Consider the following 20,022-nt stretch of genomic DNA (forward strand, 5'->3'; position numbering starts at 1 on the left):
TCTAATTAATCTGTGAATAAGAAACTCTGATTCATCAGAATCTTGCATCCTTATAGGCTTTATTTTGTAAGAGTAATATAATGGACACCACTCTCTTACTTTAGTTGCTGGAAGTAGATGATATGTGATTCCCCCCCCCCCCCAAAAAAGCCACCTGGCTAGTCTTATATAAAGTTTCTGCTTTCTTCTCAGAGAATAAAAAGAAACAACTAAACAACTGAGCAATGTTTGGATTCTGTAAAAGTGGCATAAGATTAATTCAGACTAAGAGTTCAAATTTAGACTAAGATAAATTCAGACTAAGCTACCATGAAAAATGGCATTGTGTAAAAAACGTGTCCTAGACCATAAGTGTGAATCTAGGAAGATTTTTAAAGAAAGAAAGAAAATTAATTTTTGTTTGAGATAACAAAAGTTAAGGATATTGTAGAATTTGTTTATGATGGAATTATGAGCTTAATTGATACTGAAGCCCATGAATGGCTCTAGTTAGTGTAGTGAAATCTTTATTTCACTATACCTAGATCAGTTTGGGGAAGAGTGTCTGTTACTCTAATGCCCAATAAATGTAAATAATGACATATGCCATGATTTATGTTATTTGCTTAATAATTTCATGATGCTGTTAATGTCATAATTCATATTTTTATCATTTGTATATAATATGAATTTAACTACTTTATAAGTTATTTGTGGGAGAGTCTAAGTTAAGAAAGTGTCATTGTACTTGGATGAATTTGACACAATTGTGTTTCTAATCATATTTGGGCAAATTAAGTATTCAATTCAGTTCAATTGCACTTTGGAATTCCAAGATATTGGCTAGCCCGGGCCAAAAAATCTCAAAAGGGCATACTAAACCTCTTCCATAATAATTCTAAGAAAACTGTAGGAGCATATAGTTGCCAGAAATTACTTGAGACTAGTCATTTCAAAAGGATTTGACAGGTGGTGGCATCTTGCCATTTGACTGATTTGGAAAATTAAGCATTGTGTTTATTCCAGAGCTATATGTCAAAAGATTTCCTGCAAGAAACTAAAGACAAGCTTCTGTAAGGCTACTGAAAAATTGTATAGGAATGGTCCAAGTGTGACTTTTATTTTTGCTGTGATGCCATCTCAGTTTATGGTGGCTAGGCTATGTTTTGGAAATGGTTGCAAATTGCATTTGATTGAATTGGATAGGCCTTTTGCAAAGAACTTAACATTTGATAATTAGATGTAGATTTGCAATTGGAAATAAGGGAAACAAGAATGGTTACAAAGTTTTATTTCATCAGTAAGAGTTTACTAAATATCATTGGAAAACTATATTATATTAATGAATCAGGAAGCAAATCTTTCATAGGTCAAAAAAGCATTGTTCCTTGAAGGCCTCTTTTAAATGAGAATGGATTAATTAATGCAATAATTAGTAATGGTTATACTATTATTTTTTTGTCTTCACTATACTGGCAAAATGTAAACTTGTTAGCATGTTTCTGGCTAAAGGATGGTCGTCTTTTGCTTGGCAGATTTCCCCCCAGTGCACTTATGCACCAGATAACCCATAGATGTTCTCTGTTCTTCAAATACTGAAAATTCTGAGTTTCACTATTAAATTAACTAATGTAGCTAGTGTAGCAATCCAATATATTGCCCATTCTTTTTGATTGCAAGCTTGTGGGAAAGTTTGTGAGAAAACATTACAGATTACAGCTTCCTTGTCAAGAGTAAGCAATTAGCATCTTCTAAGATTGCACCAAGTAAAAAAAAATGTATAAAAAGACTAAAATAAGTTCTAGTACTGTTCTTTTTTTTTAGATGAATTAATCTGGTTTTGTGCTTTTTACTCAAAATTCCCATTGAACAAAGTAGAAATTACTACTTGTTTTGCTAATTGCAGTGTGTATTATTTTTTGGCATTTTTTAAATAGTCAAGTATGCTTATTTTGGAGTAACAGTAATTTATTAGAATTCTTTCTACTTTTTATGTTACATGCAAAAAAAGAAAAGACTTGTGGATTTTCGCTTATGTCATTTAGATATAGGTCAATCCTTTACATTATATGTTAGACTGAGCGTTTAGGCCTGCCTTAAGTTTGATTGCCACACATTTTATTTCAGATTTCTAAGTAGTCCTTTAACCTGTAAAATACTTAGAAATTTGAAATAAAATAGGTCTATACGCTACTCCAATCAAAATATTCTACAATTCCCCAATCTATGAGTTAAAATAAAAATAAAATAACCAAATAATCCAGTTTTGGTCTCCACAATGTAAAAAAGATGTGGGAGACTCTAGTGCAGAGAAGAGCAACAAAGATGATTAAGGGACCGGAGGTAAAAACATATGAAGAACGACTGCAGGAACTGGTTATGTCTAGTTTAATGAAAAGAAGGACCAGGGGTGACATGATACCAGTGTTCCAATATCTCAGGGGATGCCACAAAGAAGAGGGAGTCAAGCTATTCTCTAAAGCACCTGAGGGCAGGACAAGAAGCAATGGGTCAAAACGAATCAAGGAGAGAAGCAACCTAGAACTAAGGAGAAATTTCCTGACAGTTAGAACAATTAATCAGTGGAACAACTTGCCTCCAGAAGTTGTGAATGCTCCAACACAACATTTTAAAGAAGATATTGGATAACCATTTGTCTCAAGTGGTGTAGGGTTTCCTGCCTAAGCAGAGGGTTGGACTAGAAGACCTCCAAAATCCCTTCCAACTCTGTTATTCTGTAAATATTCTATAAATATTCCAAATATTAAAATCAAGTCCATATATTATAAAACATCAATATACAGTGAATAATGACTTATTCAGCCATTATATACCATTATATATTTTTTGGTCTATTAGACACATTTGTTTCCACCCCAAAAGTGGGTGGAAATGTCTGTGTATCTTATAGAGCGAATGTTGCTGAATGTCCACCCGCTGGTCCCCACCCTTCAGCCATTGTAGGCCTCTGTGTGCCCCCGTTTTCGGTCCATTCCATGCAGCAGTGATTGCCGCCGTCAATATGTGGCACCAATTGGCAGCAGCGACAATTCCCGGCTCTTGTAACAGGCCAAAAATAGGATGCATGGAGGCCGAAAATGGGATGAGCGGAGGTGGCGATAGGCAACAGCAATCCCTGCAGCCTGGAACAGTTGATTGGTGGTATTCGATCCAACCGCCAATCAGCTGCTCATGCTAAATCAAGACGGTGATAACATGCTGAAGCTGACCAGGCTGCTTGCTGCCAGGATGCTAGCCAGATGAATACCTATGGATGCTGAGAGGCTGAGGCAGATTTTTTCCCTTGTTTTCCTGCCCAAAAGCTAGATGTGTCTTGTGGTTCGGAGTGTCTTATAGTGCAAAAAATACGGTAATTGATGGAGAATTAGTATCCTTGCAACTTCGTATGTTTTTTAAATCATAAAAGTAAACAATACCATTTTTGTTGGCAGTTTTAATTTTGTTTATAATTAAAAGATACATCTATGCATTGCAAAATAAAATATGTGAAATAACTTGTATCCAAATGATTGCCAGCCAATAAGGCAGAAGGGAAGGCCATATAAACAAATGTTACAATGTTACAAGTTTTGTATCTCCAGTAATTACAGGTAGTCCTCGACTTACAACCACAATTGAGCCCAAAATTATGTTGTTAAATGAGACATTTAAGTGAATTTTGCCCCATTTTACGACTTTTCTTGCCATAGTTGTTAAATGAATCACCGCAGTTGATTAGTAACATGGTTGTTCAGTGAATCTGGCTTCCCCATTGATTTTGCTTGTCAAAAGGTTGCAAAAGGTGATCACATGACCTTGAGACACAGCGACGGTCATAAGTATGAGTCAGTTGCCAAGCATCTGAATTTTGATCACATGATCATGGGATGCTACAAGTGTTGTAAGTGAAAAAGGGTCATAAGTCACTTTTTTCATTACCATTGTAACTTTGAAGAATTATTAAATGAACAGTTTTAAGTCAAAGACTACCTGTATACTCACTGAATAGCTACCGTGTTTCCCCGAAAATAAGACAGGGTCTTATTTTCTTTTGCCCCATGAAATATGGCCTGGGCTTATTATAGGGGGGGGGGTTATTGTTTTGGGGTTGCCAGGCGGCAGCTCCCTTGGGAACTGGCTCCCGAAGAGCCAGGCACAGCATCAGGGATGAAGCAGCCATGAGGTGACCACGCTCACAAGCAACCGCCTGGCAAACCCCCTCTCCAGCCGGGCAGAGCGCCATTTACTGACCTAGGGGGTATCCGTAAGGCGCCAAGGCACGTGGCACTCTGTCTGCTCCCCAGCTCTCATGGCTTGGCACATTCGGGATACCCCCTAGGTCAATGCATGGAGCTCTGACTTGGGGCTGGAGAGGGGGGTTGTGTGAGCGCCTGTTCCACCCCCCCACGCTCCAAGCATAACTTCTTCTCTGGCTTCCAAACTCCAAAACTCGGCTGCCAAGTCTTCCAGCAGCGGCTGCCCTAGGAGTGTTCTCCATGGTTGTGGGCTGGCTGCTGGAAGACACTCTGTCTGGAAGACTCTCTGTCCGGCAGCTGGCCCACAACCATAGAACGCACTCCTAGAGCGGCCACTGCTGAAGACTCAGCAGCCGAGTTTTGCATGCGCGCGCTGGCCAGCTGAGTTCACCTTTTAAAAAGCCATTTTTCGCCCTCCCCAGGCTCCAGAGGCTTTATAGGAGCCTGGGGAGGGCGAAAAGAGCCTCCCCCGCCCCCCCGGAGGTCCTCCGGAGGCTTCAGGGACCGTCCGGAGGCTTCCCTGAAGCCTTTGGAGCGCTTAAAACCACCCTCCGAGCAAACCGGAAGTGACTTCCGGGTTGCTCGGAGGGTCGTTTTAAGCGTTCCAAAGGTTTCAGGGACCGTCTGGAGGGCCTCCGGGTGGGCGGGGGGAGGCTCTTTTCGCCCTCCCCAGGCTCCTATAAAGCCTCTGGACCCTGGGGAGGGCGAAAAGAGCATGTAAAATGGGGGGGTTGCACGTTGTGCGCGCATGAGCACTGGGGGGATCGCACATTGCATTATGGGTGTGGCACACCCGCACACGCCCCCCCTGCGCTCCCCCCACTTGTGGCACGCGAGCCAAAAAAGGTTCTCCATCGCTGACCTAGGGGGTATCCCGAATGTGCCAAGCCGTGGGAGCTGGGGAATGGGCAGAGCGCCACGTGCCTTGGCACCTTAGGGATACCCCTTAGGTCAGTGAATGGCGCTCTGCCCGGCTGGAGAGGGGGTTTGTCGGGTGGCTGCTCGTGAGCGTGGTCACCTCATGCTGCTTCGTCCCCGAGACTGTGCCCGGCTCTTCGGGAGCCAGTTCGCATGGGAGCAACTGCCCGGCAACTCCCCCCTCCGGCCAGGCAGAACCCCACTCCCCAACCTAGCGGTATCCCGAAGGCACCAAGCAATGTGAGTGCCTTTCTCCCAGCTCCCGTGGCTTGGCGACTTTGGGATACTGCTAGGTTGGTGAGTGGTGCTCTGCCTGGCTGGAGAAGGGGGGTTGTCCAGGGGGCTTATTTTTATTATAGAATTATATTTTTGCCCACGTGAAAAATATGGCAAGGCGTTAGTTTCAGGACAGGTCGTATTTTCGGGGAAACACGGTAGATAAATATTCAGTAAGTATCAAATAATCTGTCCAAGTGGTCTGGATAGGGAGAACAGGCTAAGATTGAATCCTAGCAAATGGAGCAGCTCTTGGTTCAAAGGCCTGTGGTTTCCAGAGATACATGTTTAGTTCTCAAAGGAGTTGCACTTCTCTATTTACAGGGGGTCCTCTTGGACTCACAGCTCTTGTTCAAAGAGCAGGTAGCTGTGGCCAAGAGACCTTTGCACAGCCCCATATTTTATGCCACTCACAACATTTTTTGAAATATGAAGCTTTACTTTCTGTCATTCATACATTAGTCACTTTCTGATGGGCTACTCCAATATGCTTTACATGGGATGGCCATTAAAGAACTTGGAAACTATAGCTGGTCCACATCAACAAACTTTTCAGTTGTCTCCATGCTGTGGAATGCTGTAGCCCAGCCATTTAGCTAAGACCCTTCCTCCTTACCTTCAAAATGTCAGTAAAGACTTGGCTAAATGCTAGACACAGGTTTGCTATGACTCTCTCTCTTTGGATAAGTACCGTATTTTTTGGAGTATAAGACACACCAAGATTTTGAAGAGGTAAATTTAAAAAAAAGGTTTTTGCACTTTTCAGGCCTCCCAAACCCTCTGCATGTCCATTTTTGCAAAGGAGGTGGAGTTTTGGGACGCCAAAAATGCTCTATTCAGTGTATAAGACAAACCCAGATTTTCACCCTCTTTTTTGGGAGGAAAAGGTGTGTCTTATACTCCAAAAATATGGTAATTATTTTTAATTGTGTTTGAGAATTATCGATTCCCGATATAAATTGATGTTTTATAATATATGGCAGGGGTCCTCAAACTGTTTAAACAGGGGGCCAGACTGTTGGGGAACCGGACCGGCTGGGTGGGTATGACTAGGTGGTCATGTGACTGGATGGGCGTGGCCAATTTATTGATACTGATTTTTATGTTTTACATCTATAGTTTTTATATAGTTTTATCTCACTTGTGTGCCTCCCAGAATCACTTTTGGTGAACTGCTCTCATCAGGATCTAAGGCAAAAATATTCAGAAGGTCCCAAAAGCTAATGCAGCTTCTATAAAAGCATTTGTAGGACTGAACTATTCATATAAAAACCTGGGCAAAATTGCATCATTGCAGATATTCAAATACCTGGGAAGGAAGAGGAGAGAAAACTTCCCACAGCAAAGCCCATAAAAATCCTGATCTTGGGGGAGACAGAGACTCTCGATCACATTTCAGAAAAAGTTTAGTGGAATCTTTTAGTGGCAAAAAGCCGAAAGGCTTTGTGATTAGCACAGTCCTCATATTACGAGGAAATCTTGGTTCTGAAACATGAAGCAAATGTGTTGGTTCTTTAAAGACTTGAAGAGAAAGATTCCATTGCTTCCTATTGTCCCTTCTCCTGGTTCAGGAGTCTGCAACCTTAAAAACACTTTCTCATCTCTCTTTCGCTCATCTTTTTCTCTTCTTCCTTCCCTCCCTCCCATCTTTTTCTCTCATCTCTCTCCTCTTTTTCTCTCTCCCTCTCATCCCCCTCTCTCCCTCTCTCTCTCTTTCTGTCGTTCTCTCTCTCTTGCTCCCTCTCTCCCCTCTCTTTATATCTCGCCCGGTGTGTGTCTCTCTCTCCCTCTCGCACCCTGGCTGGGAGGGTGCGCACTGGATTTCCAAAAGGAAAAAAGAAAAACGGGGAGCAAAAAGTCCCAAGGAAAGCATGCAGAAGAGACAGGGAGTCAGAGAGTCCCCTCCACACACAGTGGAAGAATGGATGATGGGAATATGTCCTTGGTAAGAGCCGAATCAAGCCAAATTTGTCTCTCCCCCCCGCTCCTCTGCCTGGCAGGCGGCTGTGCTGTGCAAGGTACTGCGAGAGTGGCAGGCATGGAGGGGGTATTGAGTCTTCCCTCCGCCCCAAGCCAAAAGAAAGCCATCCTGGCTTCTCCTTCCCTCCTATCCTTACCCCTGCTCCCTTCCTCCCACTCAATCCTACTTCAGGACAGAGGAGTGCACCCATAATGCAAAGTACGCCCCCACATGCGCATGCGTACAACCTCCCCCCATGTGCGCCGCACTGCTTGCCTCTTCTGTGCTTTCCTGGAGCCTAGGGAGGATGAAAACCCCTGGAAGCCAGAAACAGATTGTTTCCAAACTTCCCCTAGGCCCATTGGGCCCGTTTTTCGCCCTCCACAGGCTCCAGAGGTTTTCCTGAAGTTTGGGGAGGACGAAAACAGCCTCCCCCGGCCCTCTAGGCTGAAAATCAGCTGGCTGGCATGTGCGCTCGCACTGGAGCTAACAGTTTGCGTGCCAGCAGATATGGCTCTGCGTGCCACCTGTGGCACACGTGCCATAGGTTCGCCATCACGAGAGTAGCCTGTAAAGTAAATGGATACATGTTGAATTAATCTTAACTTTAAATCTCTAAAACTACACAGCTGTCAAAGTGATCTGTGTTTATCTGCATGCTTGACTATCTAATGTAGTGTATTATAAAAAATAGTTTATGAACAGTTTTAAATGCCTTATACTATAAAGTTATATGTAAAATTAATGCTTCTTAAATCATTTCTTAGATCCAGCTTGTACTTTATTATTTAATTTATATACATTTAGCAAGTTGTCATTCTCTGAGAAATTAAACATTCTTGTGGCTGTTACTGAATTTGAATGAAGTAGTAATTCTGAAAGGTCCTTAGGGACCAGTAGGTAACAAAGTGATAAAGTGAAAAACTTGCCCAAAGACCTCTATAAAACGTGGGGCAGAGTGAGTCCAATGCCAACACATTTCCCTGGTTCCAGCACAATAAAATAACAGTTGCACAAAAGACAAACTGAAAAAGTATAGATTATATCAGTGATGGCGAACCTATGGCACGCGTGCCACTTGTGGAGCCATTTGTCAGGGCACGCGAGGTGCTGCCCTGTCAGCTGGCCAGTGCGCATGCGCGCGCTGGCCAGCTGAGTTCACCTTTTTAAAAGCCATTTTTCGCCTTCCCCAGGCTCCAGAGGCTTTATAGGAGCCTGGGGAGGGTGAAAAGAGCCTCCCCCGCCCCCCCGGAGGCTTCAGGGACCATCCGGAGGCTTCTCTGAAGCCTTTGGAACGCTTAAAACCACCCTCCGAGCAACCCGGAAGTGACTTCCGGGTTGCTCGGAGGGTGGTTTTAAGCATTCCAAAGGCTTCAGGGACCGTCCAGAGGCTTCCCTGACGCCTTTGGAGCGCTTAAAACCACCCTCCGAGCAAACCGGAAGTCTCCGGTTTGCTCGGAGGGTGGTTTTAAGCATTCCGAAGGCGTCAGGGAAGCCTCCAGACGGTCCCTGAAGCCTCTGGAGGGCCTCTGGAGGCCCGAGGGAGGCTCTTTTCGCCCTCCCCAAGCTCCTATAAAGCCTCTGGAGCCTGGGGAGGGCGAAAAAAGCATGTAAAAAGGAGGGTCGCGTGTTGTGTGCGCATGCGCACTTGGGGTCACACATTGCATTATGGGTCCGGCACGCCCGCACACGACCCCCCCTGCACGACCCCCACTTGTGGCACGCGAGCCAAAAAAGGTTCGCCATCGCTGGATTATATGATGCACAGAAAACTGCAGACATGTTCATACTGAGGAAGAAACACGAAATCATCAACTGTCAAGTTGCTCCTTGAAACTTTCTGTTTTAGGATTCTTCCTGCCACTTCCTTGATTCACTATCTCTAACTTATGCATTCTTTGGTTTCTGAGATGGCTGAACATGATTCAAAACAGAAAGCTACCCTCCGCTGCATGCCATTTTTATAGTTTCATCCAAGCTCTGAGGCAAAGAGACATTTTCAAAATAAAATAGGCAATGGAAATCAGCAGTGTGATTTATAATATCACAAGTTAAATTATAGACAGTAATAAGTCGTGGACCAGTCTTTTGACGTGGAATATGTGAGCCCTCCTGTGTTTCATACTTTACTATTTAAACAGTACACATAACTTCAATTCATGCTTTTATTTAGTTGTTTAAGTAGAACTTTTTTCTAAAGTTGAAAAGTACACACCCTTGTTTATATTTTTAAAAGTAAAACAGTTGTTACAACTGGTGGTAGTCAAGGGGACTGAGCAAATTAGTGCTTAAATGGGAGATTTCCAAGGAATCTTAAGGGTGCACGTTGACTGAGAAATTGAAAAATATCTGGATGACCTATTTTCAGCTGCTTCTGCCTTTCAGAAGGCAGGCAAAATTGGAGCTAACTTAAGCTCAACAGAAAACCATTCCAAGGGACTGGGAATACTACAAAGAGTAGTGCCTCTGTCCCTCAGCCTCCCACACTAGTAAAAGTGGGAAGCTATTAACTGCTTTCTTCCGGCAAGTTTAAATATGTTGGGTGGGTGAATGCAGTCCTGAATACCAAACCATAAAGAGCTTTGTAGGTTAACACTACTAGGACTAAATAGTACTAGGAAATTAGTGCAGGCTCCATAACACAGGTGCAATGTGCTTGCCCCTGAGAAGATACTAATTGGGCTGCCTATTTTTGACTTCCAAGTGGTCTTGGAAGTGATAGCAAAAGACTTATTAACATGGTAGTAACCTGCAGTTAAGCTTGAATAAATATGGTTACAGTTGTGAACCAAACATATAATTTGATCTTCACAAAAGAAAAGCAATTATGGTTAATCTTGCAATCAGGCAACAAGTTATATGCATGCTTGAGAAGTGCATGCTTGAGAAGTGCATTTGTGCACATTGTACTGTCTTTTTGCTGTCTGAGAATATTTTTTTCAATTTGATTACATTGGAATGGTGAAGGAAGTAAGATTTTATATGAACTTCGTTTCATGTGGTTGCAATATTAAAAAAATAGAGTGTGCAATCCATAAATTGTCTACATTTTCATGTTTTAAGAATCATATAACAATGTAGTTGGCTGTCTTCTAAAACATTTTGAATTCTACTGTTTGTCGTTTGAATTGAATTTAAAGCTTTTCACCAATGGTGGTTATGCCATTGCTGTGATTACAGTTGTATATTTTACTTCCAACAAACTTCCAGGTCCCATCTGTTCTTCTGAGGTAGTAGATTAGTAAATCACTCCTGAAGTTACACTATTCTTTGGGACCTGCAAAATGTTACACTATTCTTTGTAACCTGCAAAATGTAGTACAACTGCAGGAATGCTCCCTTTCTAGAAATCGTAAACAAAATGAAATCTCAAAAGTAAATTTGCAAATTATCTATTATGAAGAACCTCTCATAATTAATGATAAAATATTGGATAACAAGACTACTTTATTTTGGGGTTTTGGGGTATAATTAATTTCTATTGTAATCGTGCAATTATCCTTGCCACTCAATAGCATCTGTTGCTGCACCTGCCCTCTTTCATGTGGTGAGTTGATTATTCCTTGTAAGCTTTCTATTGCATCTGTAACAGCATCTTATCACTATAATATCAAGGCTAAAAAAATGCCAAAGAGCTCCTTAATCTATCACACTACAAACTGTACAGTATGTTTTATGGATCATAATTTGGTCTGTAAAAATAATTGTTTGGGAAAATAGGGCTAAGATCTAAAGGATTGTGCATTATATTCCATTTATATACTGGGGCTTCCCTAGTGTGCTCCCTGCTACTCTGCTGCTGCAGATGTTCATGCTTCTTCCAATTGTTTCTGAAACTGGATGGCAGGATTGAGCATGATGCCAAAAATTGTAGTGAAAATTAACTTGACAATCTCTTTTCCTATTTATTCATACAATTATCTACTTGCTGTGGTTGTGAACAGAGCTATTTTATCAATTAATATTTATCTTATTTAATTTATTTAAGAAAATTTATATGATTACACAACTCACTTTCAATGATTCTGGATGGCTTACTAAGATAAAGTCAATTTATTAATTTAATTTATAAATTGCCCTTGCTACCCAAAATGACTCCATGCAGTCCAAATGTTAAAAAACTGTGGCTTTAAGTCATTTTTAAAAAACTTCTGTTGACTGCTCCCTTCAGTTTCCTTGACAGTGGTTTTATAAGTGGCTTGTGAGTTCCTTTTCTATTAGAGCAGAGAGAATTTACTGGCCCAAGGCCCGCCAACTATCTTTGTGCCTAAGAATGAATGACCATTGGCTTACCTGAAGGGTCGTTTTCTGGGCACTGTGAAGGATAGTCCAAGTGTGGGTTAAATGCAGCCAACCTGCCCAGGACTGAATTGAAACTTTTAGCCACGGCTCTGGTGCTGACCAGTCTCCAGTTTTTTTCAACAAAGGCATGAAACTGTTGCGCGCTGAGAAGTCAAAGAATGAAATCCATATGATAAATCCAAAACAATTCTGCAATTATGTCCATATGTCCAGTCTGAAAAATCTGCAACGAATAGCGGAGATAGACCCCAGGATGGGGTTGGACTCTCCTTCGCAGCGCCCAGAAAAAGATCCTTCAGGTAAGCCAATGGTCATTTTCCTGGGCGCTGCTTAGAGAGTCCAAGCATGGGACATACTCAAGCTAAATGTCACTAGGGCGGGAAACTGTTGAGCCAGGGTCTCTCCATTGGTATAAATGCCCTAAAGGACTCGTCTCCCAAATGCCCCCTCAGCAGAAGCAAATTTGTCCAATTTGTAGTTCTGGACAAATGGAGACAAGGAAGTCCAAGTTGCCGCCCTGCAATTCTCCTCTACCGGTGCCTCCGTCCCCCAGGCCACCGTGTGGCGACGCTTCTCTTAGAATATGCGGTGATGTGGTGTGGCACCAGTTTGGACTGGAGAACGTGGGCGAAGGTAATGTATGTCTGCAGCCAATGCCCAATGGTAGGAGAGGAAACTTTGCGGCCTTGGGATGCTGATTGAAAAGATACGAAGAGCGATTTGGAACGTCAAAACGCAGCCCTGAGCTTGATATACTTATGGAGCATCCTACGAACATCGAGCATGTCCCATCTTTTCTCTTTAGGATGTTTGGGATGCGGACAAAAATCCGGGAGGATGACCTCCTGGGCCCAGTGGAACCAGGAGTTAATCTTTGGAATAAATGCCGGGTCCAGTCAGAGGACCCCCCCTCTCCGGTTGTATCAGTCACAAATCCTCTCGAACTGGCAGGGCTGCCAATTCCAAAATGCGCCGCGGAGAAGTGATGGCAATCAAGAAAGCAGTCTTAAACGTCAAATGCTTAAGACTGGCGGACCATAGTGGCTCAAATGGCGAACCAATCAGCACCTGTAACACGACATTCAGATCCCATGATGGGTATCTGTGGACAACCGGAGGTTCAGGTTGGTTGCGTCCCGCAGGAAACTACGGATGATGGGATGATGACCAAGAGACGAATGCTCTTCAGGGGCTAGAATCGTGGACAAGGCAGCCACCTGACGCCTGAGTGTGTTAGGCACCAGGCCCTGGTCCAGTCCATCTTGCAAATAGTCCAATATTTGTGGAACCCTAGCCAAGGTTGCCGTCACGCTATGAACTGTGCACTAGTTGTCGAAAGACCTCCAGGTGGCATCGTATATCCTGGGCGTGAAAGGCCATCTGGAGGCCTGAATGGTGTGAATGACCTTGGTGGAGAGTCTACCCCTACTCAGGAGGTCCCTCTCAAGTGCCAGACAGCTAATTGTAGCCACTGCGGCTCTGCATGTTGAAGCGCCCCCTGGCTGAGAGAGACCTCGTGTTGGGGAATCAGCCAAGGTGAGTTGACAGAGAGACTCACCAGGTCGGCGAACCAGGTTCTTCTGGGCCAGAAAGGTGCCATGAGCAGGACCTCCACTCCCTCTGACAGGATCTTCCGAATCACCCTAGGGAGAAGAGGCAACAGCAGGAACGCATATAGGATTCCCAATGGCCACAGACAGTGAAGAGCGTTGACCCCCTCAGCTTGCGGGATTTGAAACCTGGCAAAGAACCTGGGAAGGTGCGTGTTCTCCGGGGTAGCGAAAAGGTCGACTAGCAACCGGCTGAATCTCTGAGACAGTTGGTGGAACAGGTCCAGATGCAGGCGCCACTCCGAGTGGTCGACCATGGCCCTGCTCAGCCAATCCGCTTGGATGTTGTTTATCCCAGATATGTTCTCTGCCTGAATCGAGCAGAGATGTCTTTCTGCCCACCTTCCCAGGCATTCGCCTGTGCCATCAGGGATCTGGATTGCGTGCCCCCCTGGCGGTTTATGTGCTCCTTTGTCTCCACATTGTTCATAAGAACCATCACATGTTGCCCCTGGATGCTGTTGTGGAAGTGAATAAGGGCGAGTCTTACCACCCTCAACTCCAGCCAATTGATGCTGTGTGTTGCCTCGGCAGTCGACCACCTGCCTTGCACGATTTGGTTGTGTAGGTGGGCTCCCCAGCTGAAGAGGCTGGGGTCCGTCGTGATGGTGATACGGTCCAGCTCCTTAAAAATGGTGCCCTTTGCCAGGGCGGGGGACAGCCACCATTTGAAGGATTGATGCACCTGAGGAGAGACTGAGCTCAACGCTGGAGAATTGCTTTCGTTGGCCTGTTGGTAAGGTAAGAGATGTCACTGGAGCCGCCGGGAATGGAGTCTCGCCCAAGGCACGATGGACAGGCAAGATATCATTTTGACTAAGAGCTGGGACAATTGCACAATCATGGCTCGAGGAGACAGCTGTACATGTTGAACCTGGTCCCTGATGCTTGCTATCCGCTCCAGTGAGAGGGAGAGCTGGCAGCTCACGGTGTCAGTGATGGCACCGAGGTGCTGCAGCATGGTGGTCAGCTCTAGATGACTTTTCCTAGATTGACCGAGAACCCATGGTCCTGGAGGATTCTCACTGTGTATTGCAGGTCTGTAGGAAGACGCCCTCTGATGGGAGCCATCCGTTGATGGTCACTTATACCACCTGAAGGGCCTGGAGCCAGACCCCCCACGAAAGGGATGTTTGGAAAAGTTCTGCTGGCACCCCCTGTCACTAAAAGGCAGACGGTCCTGGGACCTGTCCGCGCCCTGAGTGTATGGGTGCTGGAAGGAACTGGAACTGGAGGAAGGCTCTGTGTTCCGAAAGGCTGCCTTCTGTGGAGGTTCGGACCCTTACGATCAGACTTTTTAGTGACTGAAGGCATGAACTTCTTTTTGTCCTTATTTTCAATAAGGGCCAGATCTAGGGCGTCCCCAAAGAGCTTGCTCCCTTTAAAGGGTGCAGAAGCAAACTTCCCTTTGGACCTCATGTCCACATTCCAGTGTCTAAGCCATAAGAGGCAACGGGAGGTGATGTAGGAGGCTAGGGCCCTAGCCCTAGGCACAAACCTAGCGGCATTCAGGGTGGCATCAGCCGTGTACTCTGTCACCGCAATGATCTTGTTGACATCCTGACTTAATTTGGTATCCCTGGCTGGGAGTTTGGCGAGCAGCTGCCTCAACCTCAGGAGAGAGGTCCTGGAGAGGAAGGACACAGAGGCAGACGTCCTAAACGTCCGAGTTGCCACCTGAAGGAACAAGGAAGAGGTGAGCACTGCCACAGGCGCGTCCACGGGAGGCAACTTCAGCAAGTCCACCAGACTCGCATCCAACGTGTATAACTTCCTGTTGCTACCACTGGGGGTTAAAAGGGTTCCTGGTTGTGCCCATTGCTTCTGCACAAGGTTGAAGAACAATTTCGGAACTGGAACAATTTCCTGTGCCTGAACCGGTTCCTCAAAGAGACCCTCACTAAGGTCCGTGGGATCTGGGGCCGTCTGATCTGGGGGAGAAGAACCCAAACAGGTCAAGGCCTTAGCCTTATTTAAAATAGTCTTGAAGTGGGCTTGCTTAAACAAACTAGTAAACGCAGGTTTGTCAGGGAGAGCCCCTTTGTCCCCGAGAATTCAGGTTCCGGGTCAGGAAGGATGTCCTCCCAGGCCGAATCCTCATCGGCCAGTGAGGGATGTGGAGAAGAAGGGTGTTGGTCCTGAAGGGCCTCCTGGGGTGCATCCTGGACTGGGTTAGGGCGGGACCTGTGTGGGTGTTTGGCCTGCTACTGCATGCCTGTTGCTATCCCTTGGGAAATGGCCCTGGCAATGACCTCCTGCATCTCTGCAGAGAGATTGGGGCCCTGATCCTCCACAGGCCGGGCCCTGATGGGCTGAACTCAGGATCGCTCAGGATGACCAATGAAACCTCCTCTGCTGCTATTACCGAATCACAAATCACAAAGAGAAGCAGACCCACCGGAGGGCCTGACAAGAGAGCTCCGAGTGGCGACCTGCAGAGAGCCTAGCGACTAGGCAGCTACGGAGATTTGCGTGGGAAAACGAGCAACCAAAATGGCGGCCGTCACTTCTGAACTCCTCAAAATGGCCACCGGAACTCAATTTGCGATTCCCTAAGGCTCTGTGCCAGCCTCCGGCTCCTCTAGGTGAGCGCTGTTGGAAGCAACGAAGACCACAGCGGGGAGACTGATAGCAACGGCGATTGCTGCGATCGTGCAGGTGTCGGAACTCCGACCCACATGCCTCCGTAGCCTCGCAGAGCCCAGGATACCAGAGAGAGTAGGAAGAGTGAGGAAGGTCAAAAAAAAAAACAAAAGAAGATCAAACAAGGCAAAAGAAAGAAATCTCACCAAGCCTGCTCTCTAAAATAAGAAAAAAAATAGTTAAAAGAAACAATGGAGAGTCCAAGCAATCTACTAGGATTGAAGAGAAACTTGGAAGTTCGTCCACTGGGCTGACTGAATTGAAAAAAAAAAGGTGACTGGTCAGCACCAGAGGCGTGGTTAAAAGTTTCAATTCAGTCCTGGGCAGATTGGCTGTATTTAACCCATGCTTGGACTCTACAAGCAGCGCCCAGGAAAACTACAACTTACTATCTTCTGGTTTCTAGTTTGATGACTTGGCCTGTATACCAAATTATGTATATGCACTTAAGAAGTTATAATATAAACTTGCTAGTCACTGTTAACAGATAATCACCAACACTCCTTTCTAAGCTTTTACTTTGAGGGAGGATTTGATATTGTAGTGAACTGAACAGTTATAGGATGTCTTAATGTGTAATCAGATTAAACATTTTATGGAGTCTAAGCTAGATATTGAAATCTGAAAGCTATGAAATCTGAAAGTTATATTCAATTAATAGAATCGTGACTTTAGTTAAAGAGTAAAACAAACTGAAACACATTCAAATACATGTTCGGTTATGAACTCTTTAAATTCAATGTGAATTGTACCAATTAAAATTATATTTAATAAGTTTAGTTATCTGGGTGGGAAACCTGTTAGAATGAGCTAGAAATGAACTATATTACCATTAATAGTAATGAATGGTGTTTTTTTTTAAGAATTCCTTATTAGAATAGCATTCATGAAAGATTGGGAAGGAGATAGAGATACGGCTATTCTAAGTATATTGCACTGCATCAAGATAGCTTGTGATATTAAAATATCCGTGCTTGCTTTAATAAAAGTCAAAATTAAAAATTCTTAACTGATCTGTCACTTTTTACTTAATTTTTAGATGGGAATGATGAACAACCCCGGTCCTTATGTCCCGCCATATAGCCAAAACACTGGGCAGCCAATTGGAGCCAGTGGACTTGGTCCCCAGATGCAAAGTAAGCCGGTATTACCTAACAGTTTGCCACAGTTTCCAATGGACAAGAAACCAGTGCCTGCTCCTGTTATGCCTAACATGGTAAGTAGTAATTTTAATATAAAATTCTTTTACAATTAATTCAGAATATTGCAGTATTTCCGTGCTAACGGTTTACATGCTATTATTTCATCACTTAATTGTCTCTGAAACTACAGTGGGAAAAGCTGTGTTGGAGTGGGGGAGTAACTTATCCTTGAAGTCTAACTAGAAATAAGTTACTGGATCTAGAAGAAGGAATGTTTCAACTGAATTATCATTTATTCTGAGCAGTTTTCTCTGATCTCTTTATCTTTTTGTCATGCATTTTTATTGCACCATTGAATCAGAGGTGAGGCTGCAGGAAGGTATCATTAAGCATACATACCATTTGCTATAAGTTTCATTGTTAATTGAAACTGGCTATGGAGATGGTGTTATACGTTGTGAGGGGATGTTTATAGAGTAGAGTGATGGTGATTCTTAAAATATAAGGAATAGAACCTTTTACAGGATAGCAGAAACTGAAAGAGAACTGAGTGACCTTCACTGGAGAAAATGAACAGAGGAAAGATTTATAGTTGGAGAAATATAATATGTATGGTATTTTAGAGTAAAATTGAGGCAGTAAATTATTAGGAAATTTGAAGAATGTGATGGCAACAACTGGGTAGCCTGGGAAAAAGGAGAAAAATGATAGCAACCATAAGAACAATGTGTTGAGTGAATTAATGGTGATAAAGTGAATATAATGAACTAGTTATGAAAAATTGCTATAGGGACCCTATAAGAAAAGCCTAACTAATTTTTAATTTAAAAAATAATCCTTCCCCCATAAAATAAATTATTGCACCTTTATATATTTTGGGTTAGGAGGGAAAAGGTACAAAATTCTGGCAATATGTTTTTGTGTATAGCTTGTAAATTTCAGTTATTGTGTATTTTAAAGGCTCTTACCCTAAGATCCCCCAAAAATATAATTTGGGAATGTGGAGAGTTGTGGCCTACACACTGATGATCTTCACAGGTGTAAATGACTGCATTATGTTATTCATAATTTCAGATTCTTTTGCAATCACATTCACATTTCTTCATTAATAAATTATGACACAATCTGCTGTCATCAACCCTCTCTTTAACCAACTCTATTCTCTACTTACTATTTTAGAATTGTTTTAAATTCCAATGCAACATCTAAATCAGAATTGATATAAGGCTTTTAATATTATTTGAGATTATCAACCACATCATGGTTTTATTATTTTTAAAAATATTTTGTCTTCTATGCATAGTGAAATTTCATGGAACAGCACCTTTTACTTTAGCTTTAAGTTCATAATATAAAGGAGATTGTTCCTATTCTGAAAAAGGATTGTTTGTACCCCTCTATGAAAATTTCTACTGATCCAGGATGTACAGGTAGTCCCATTTGTTTGATGACCATTCAGAGTTTCAATAGAACTGAAAAAGGATAACATGACCATCTTTCATATTTATGATGGTTGCACCATCCCCATGGTCACTTTATCAAAATTTGGACTCTTTGCAATGTCCTGGGGTCATGTGATCACTTTTTGTGATCTTCTGATAAGCAAAGTCAGTGGGGAAGCTAGATTCACTTAACAACTGCAGTGAGTTGCTTAACAATTGTGGTAAGAAAGTCATTGGACAAAATTTAATGTCTCACTTAGCAACTAAAATTTTGGGCTCAATTATGGTTATGAGTCAAGGATTGTTTGTATCACTTTGATATTTATAGCTTCAAATAAACTCAAGTAGAAGTGCACAGAATCTCTCCCCAGAATAATAATTTGAAGTTACCCACAGAAATCTTTCAAATAGTTTTATGTTTTGAGGTAAACTGCATCAAAGAAGGAAGTTATATACTTTCTCTACAGAATGCCCGTCACAGGGAGTCATATTTGCCACCTTCTCTCATTTGATATTGAAGGATCCCTGGGAGTTGAGTGACATATACATTTAATAAATAAATATCTTATTTTAATTCTTTAATTTCTTTTGTCTTTGTTATTGTAATGTATTTGTGCCGGCTTGATAAATTTATTGAAGTCTCATCTCAGATTTGGTGTTGAGGCATCCTGGAATGCCTATGCAGGGATTTGGGGCTACCATAACCACCATGGATCTGTCTCATTGTATTTCTGGCTAGCACACATTGCATATCATTTCATTCATTCACTCACTCACTCATTATTGATTCATTCATTGTACTTGGGCAAGTAGAAGGTAGTCTGAAAGGAAGGGATCTTATAGCCATTCCCCTCTCCTGATGAATCTACTTCCTATTTAGATTAAGCTTGCAGCAGCTATCCCTCTTTGCAAAAAAAAAAAAGCATGACTTTTTTAAGGAGGTACAGAGAGCATTCTCACCTGATACCAAGCATTTTTCCTACTTTGGATCTGAACAGCGTCATTCTGTCCACAAATATTCCTGATGTCTGTTTCAAAACACTTGTAGTAATCTTTAGTAGGGATTTTTTCTTTCTAAAATCCTAACAGTTTCAGCCTACATAGATTCACTTAACACTTACATTTCATAAATAGGAGTTACTGTATTTTTCAGAGTATAAGATGGAGTATTTCCCCCCTAAAAGAGCGTGGAAATGTTGGTGCGCCTTATACACCAAATATAGCCTTTTTTTGGCCTCCCAAAGCCCCGCTCTTGCATCCCATTTTTCACAAAAATGGGCGTGTTTTTGACTTCCCCCATCCCCCAGAAGCACTCCGCAAGCATCAGCAGGGCTGGGGGAGGGGAAAATGCCCCTTTTTTGGTATTTGTATTCCTTTTATATCTTCTTTATATTCCAGGCTTAAAGAAAACAAAATTCTTAAATGGAGAAAAAAAATCCATCCAATCCCGCATTATAAAAATAAGGAAAAATATTTTAATACATAGGTATAAAA

General features: G+C 43.0%; 1 protein-coding gene across 1 annotated transcript in view; it reads left to right on the forward strand.

Annotated features, from left to right (window-relative positions):
• Positions 1 to 20,022, forward strand: part of EP300 (EP300 lysine acetyltransferase) — a 93,238-nt gene that overhangs the window by 10,748 nt on the left and 62,468 nt on the right. The window contains exon 3 of the mRNA XM_081957174.1: positions 16,984 to 17,160. Within this exon, the coding sequence (XP_081813300.1) occupies positions 16,984 to 17,160 (177 nt within the window). The remainder of the gene's footprint in view (positions 1 to 16,983; positions 17,161 to 20,022) is intronic.

The sequence above is a fragment of the Natrix helvetica genome (genome assembly GCF_964273705.1).
Source record: "Natrix helvetica genome assembly, chromosome: 6".
NCBI lineage: Eukaryota > Metazoa > Chordata > Lepidosauria > Squamata > Natricidae > Natrix > Natrix helvetica.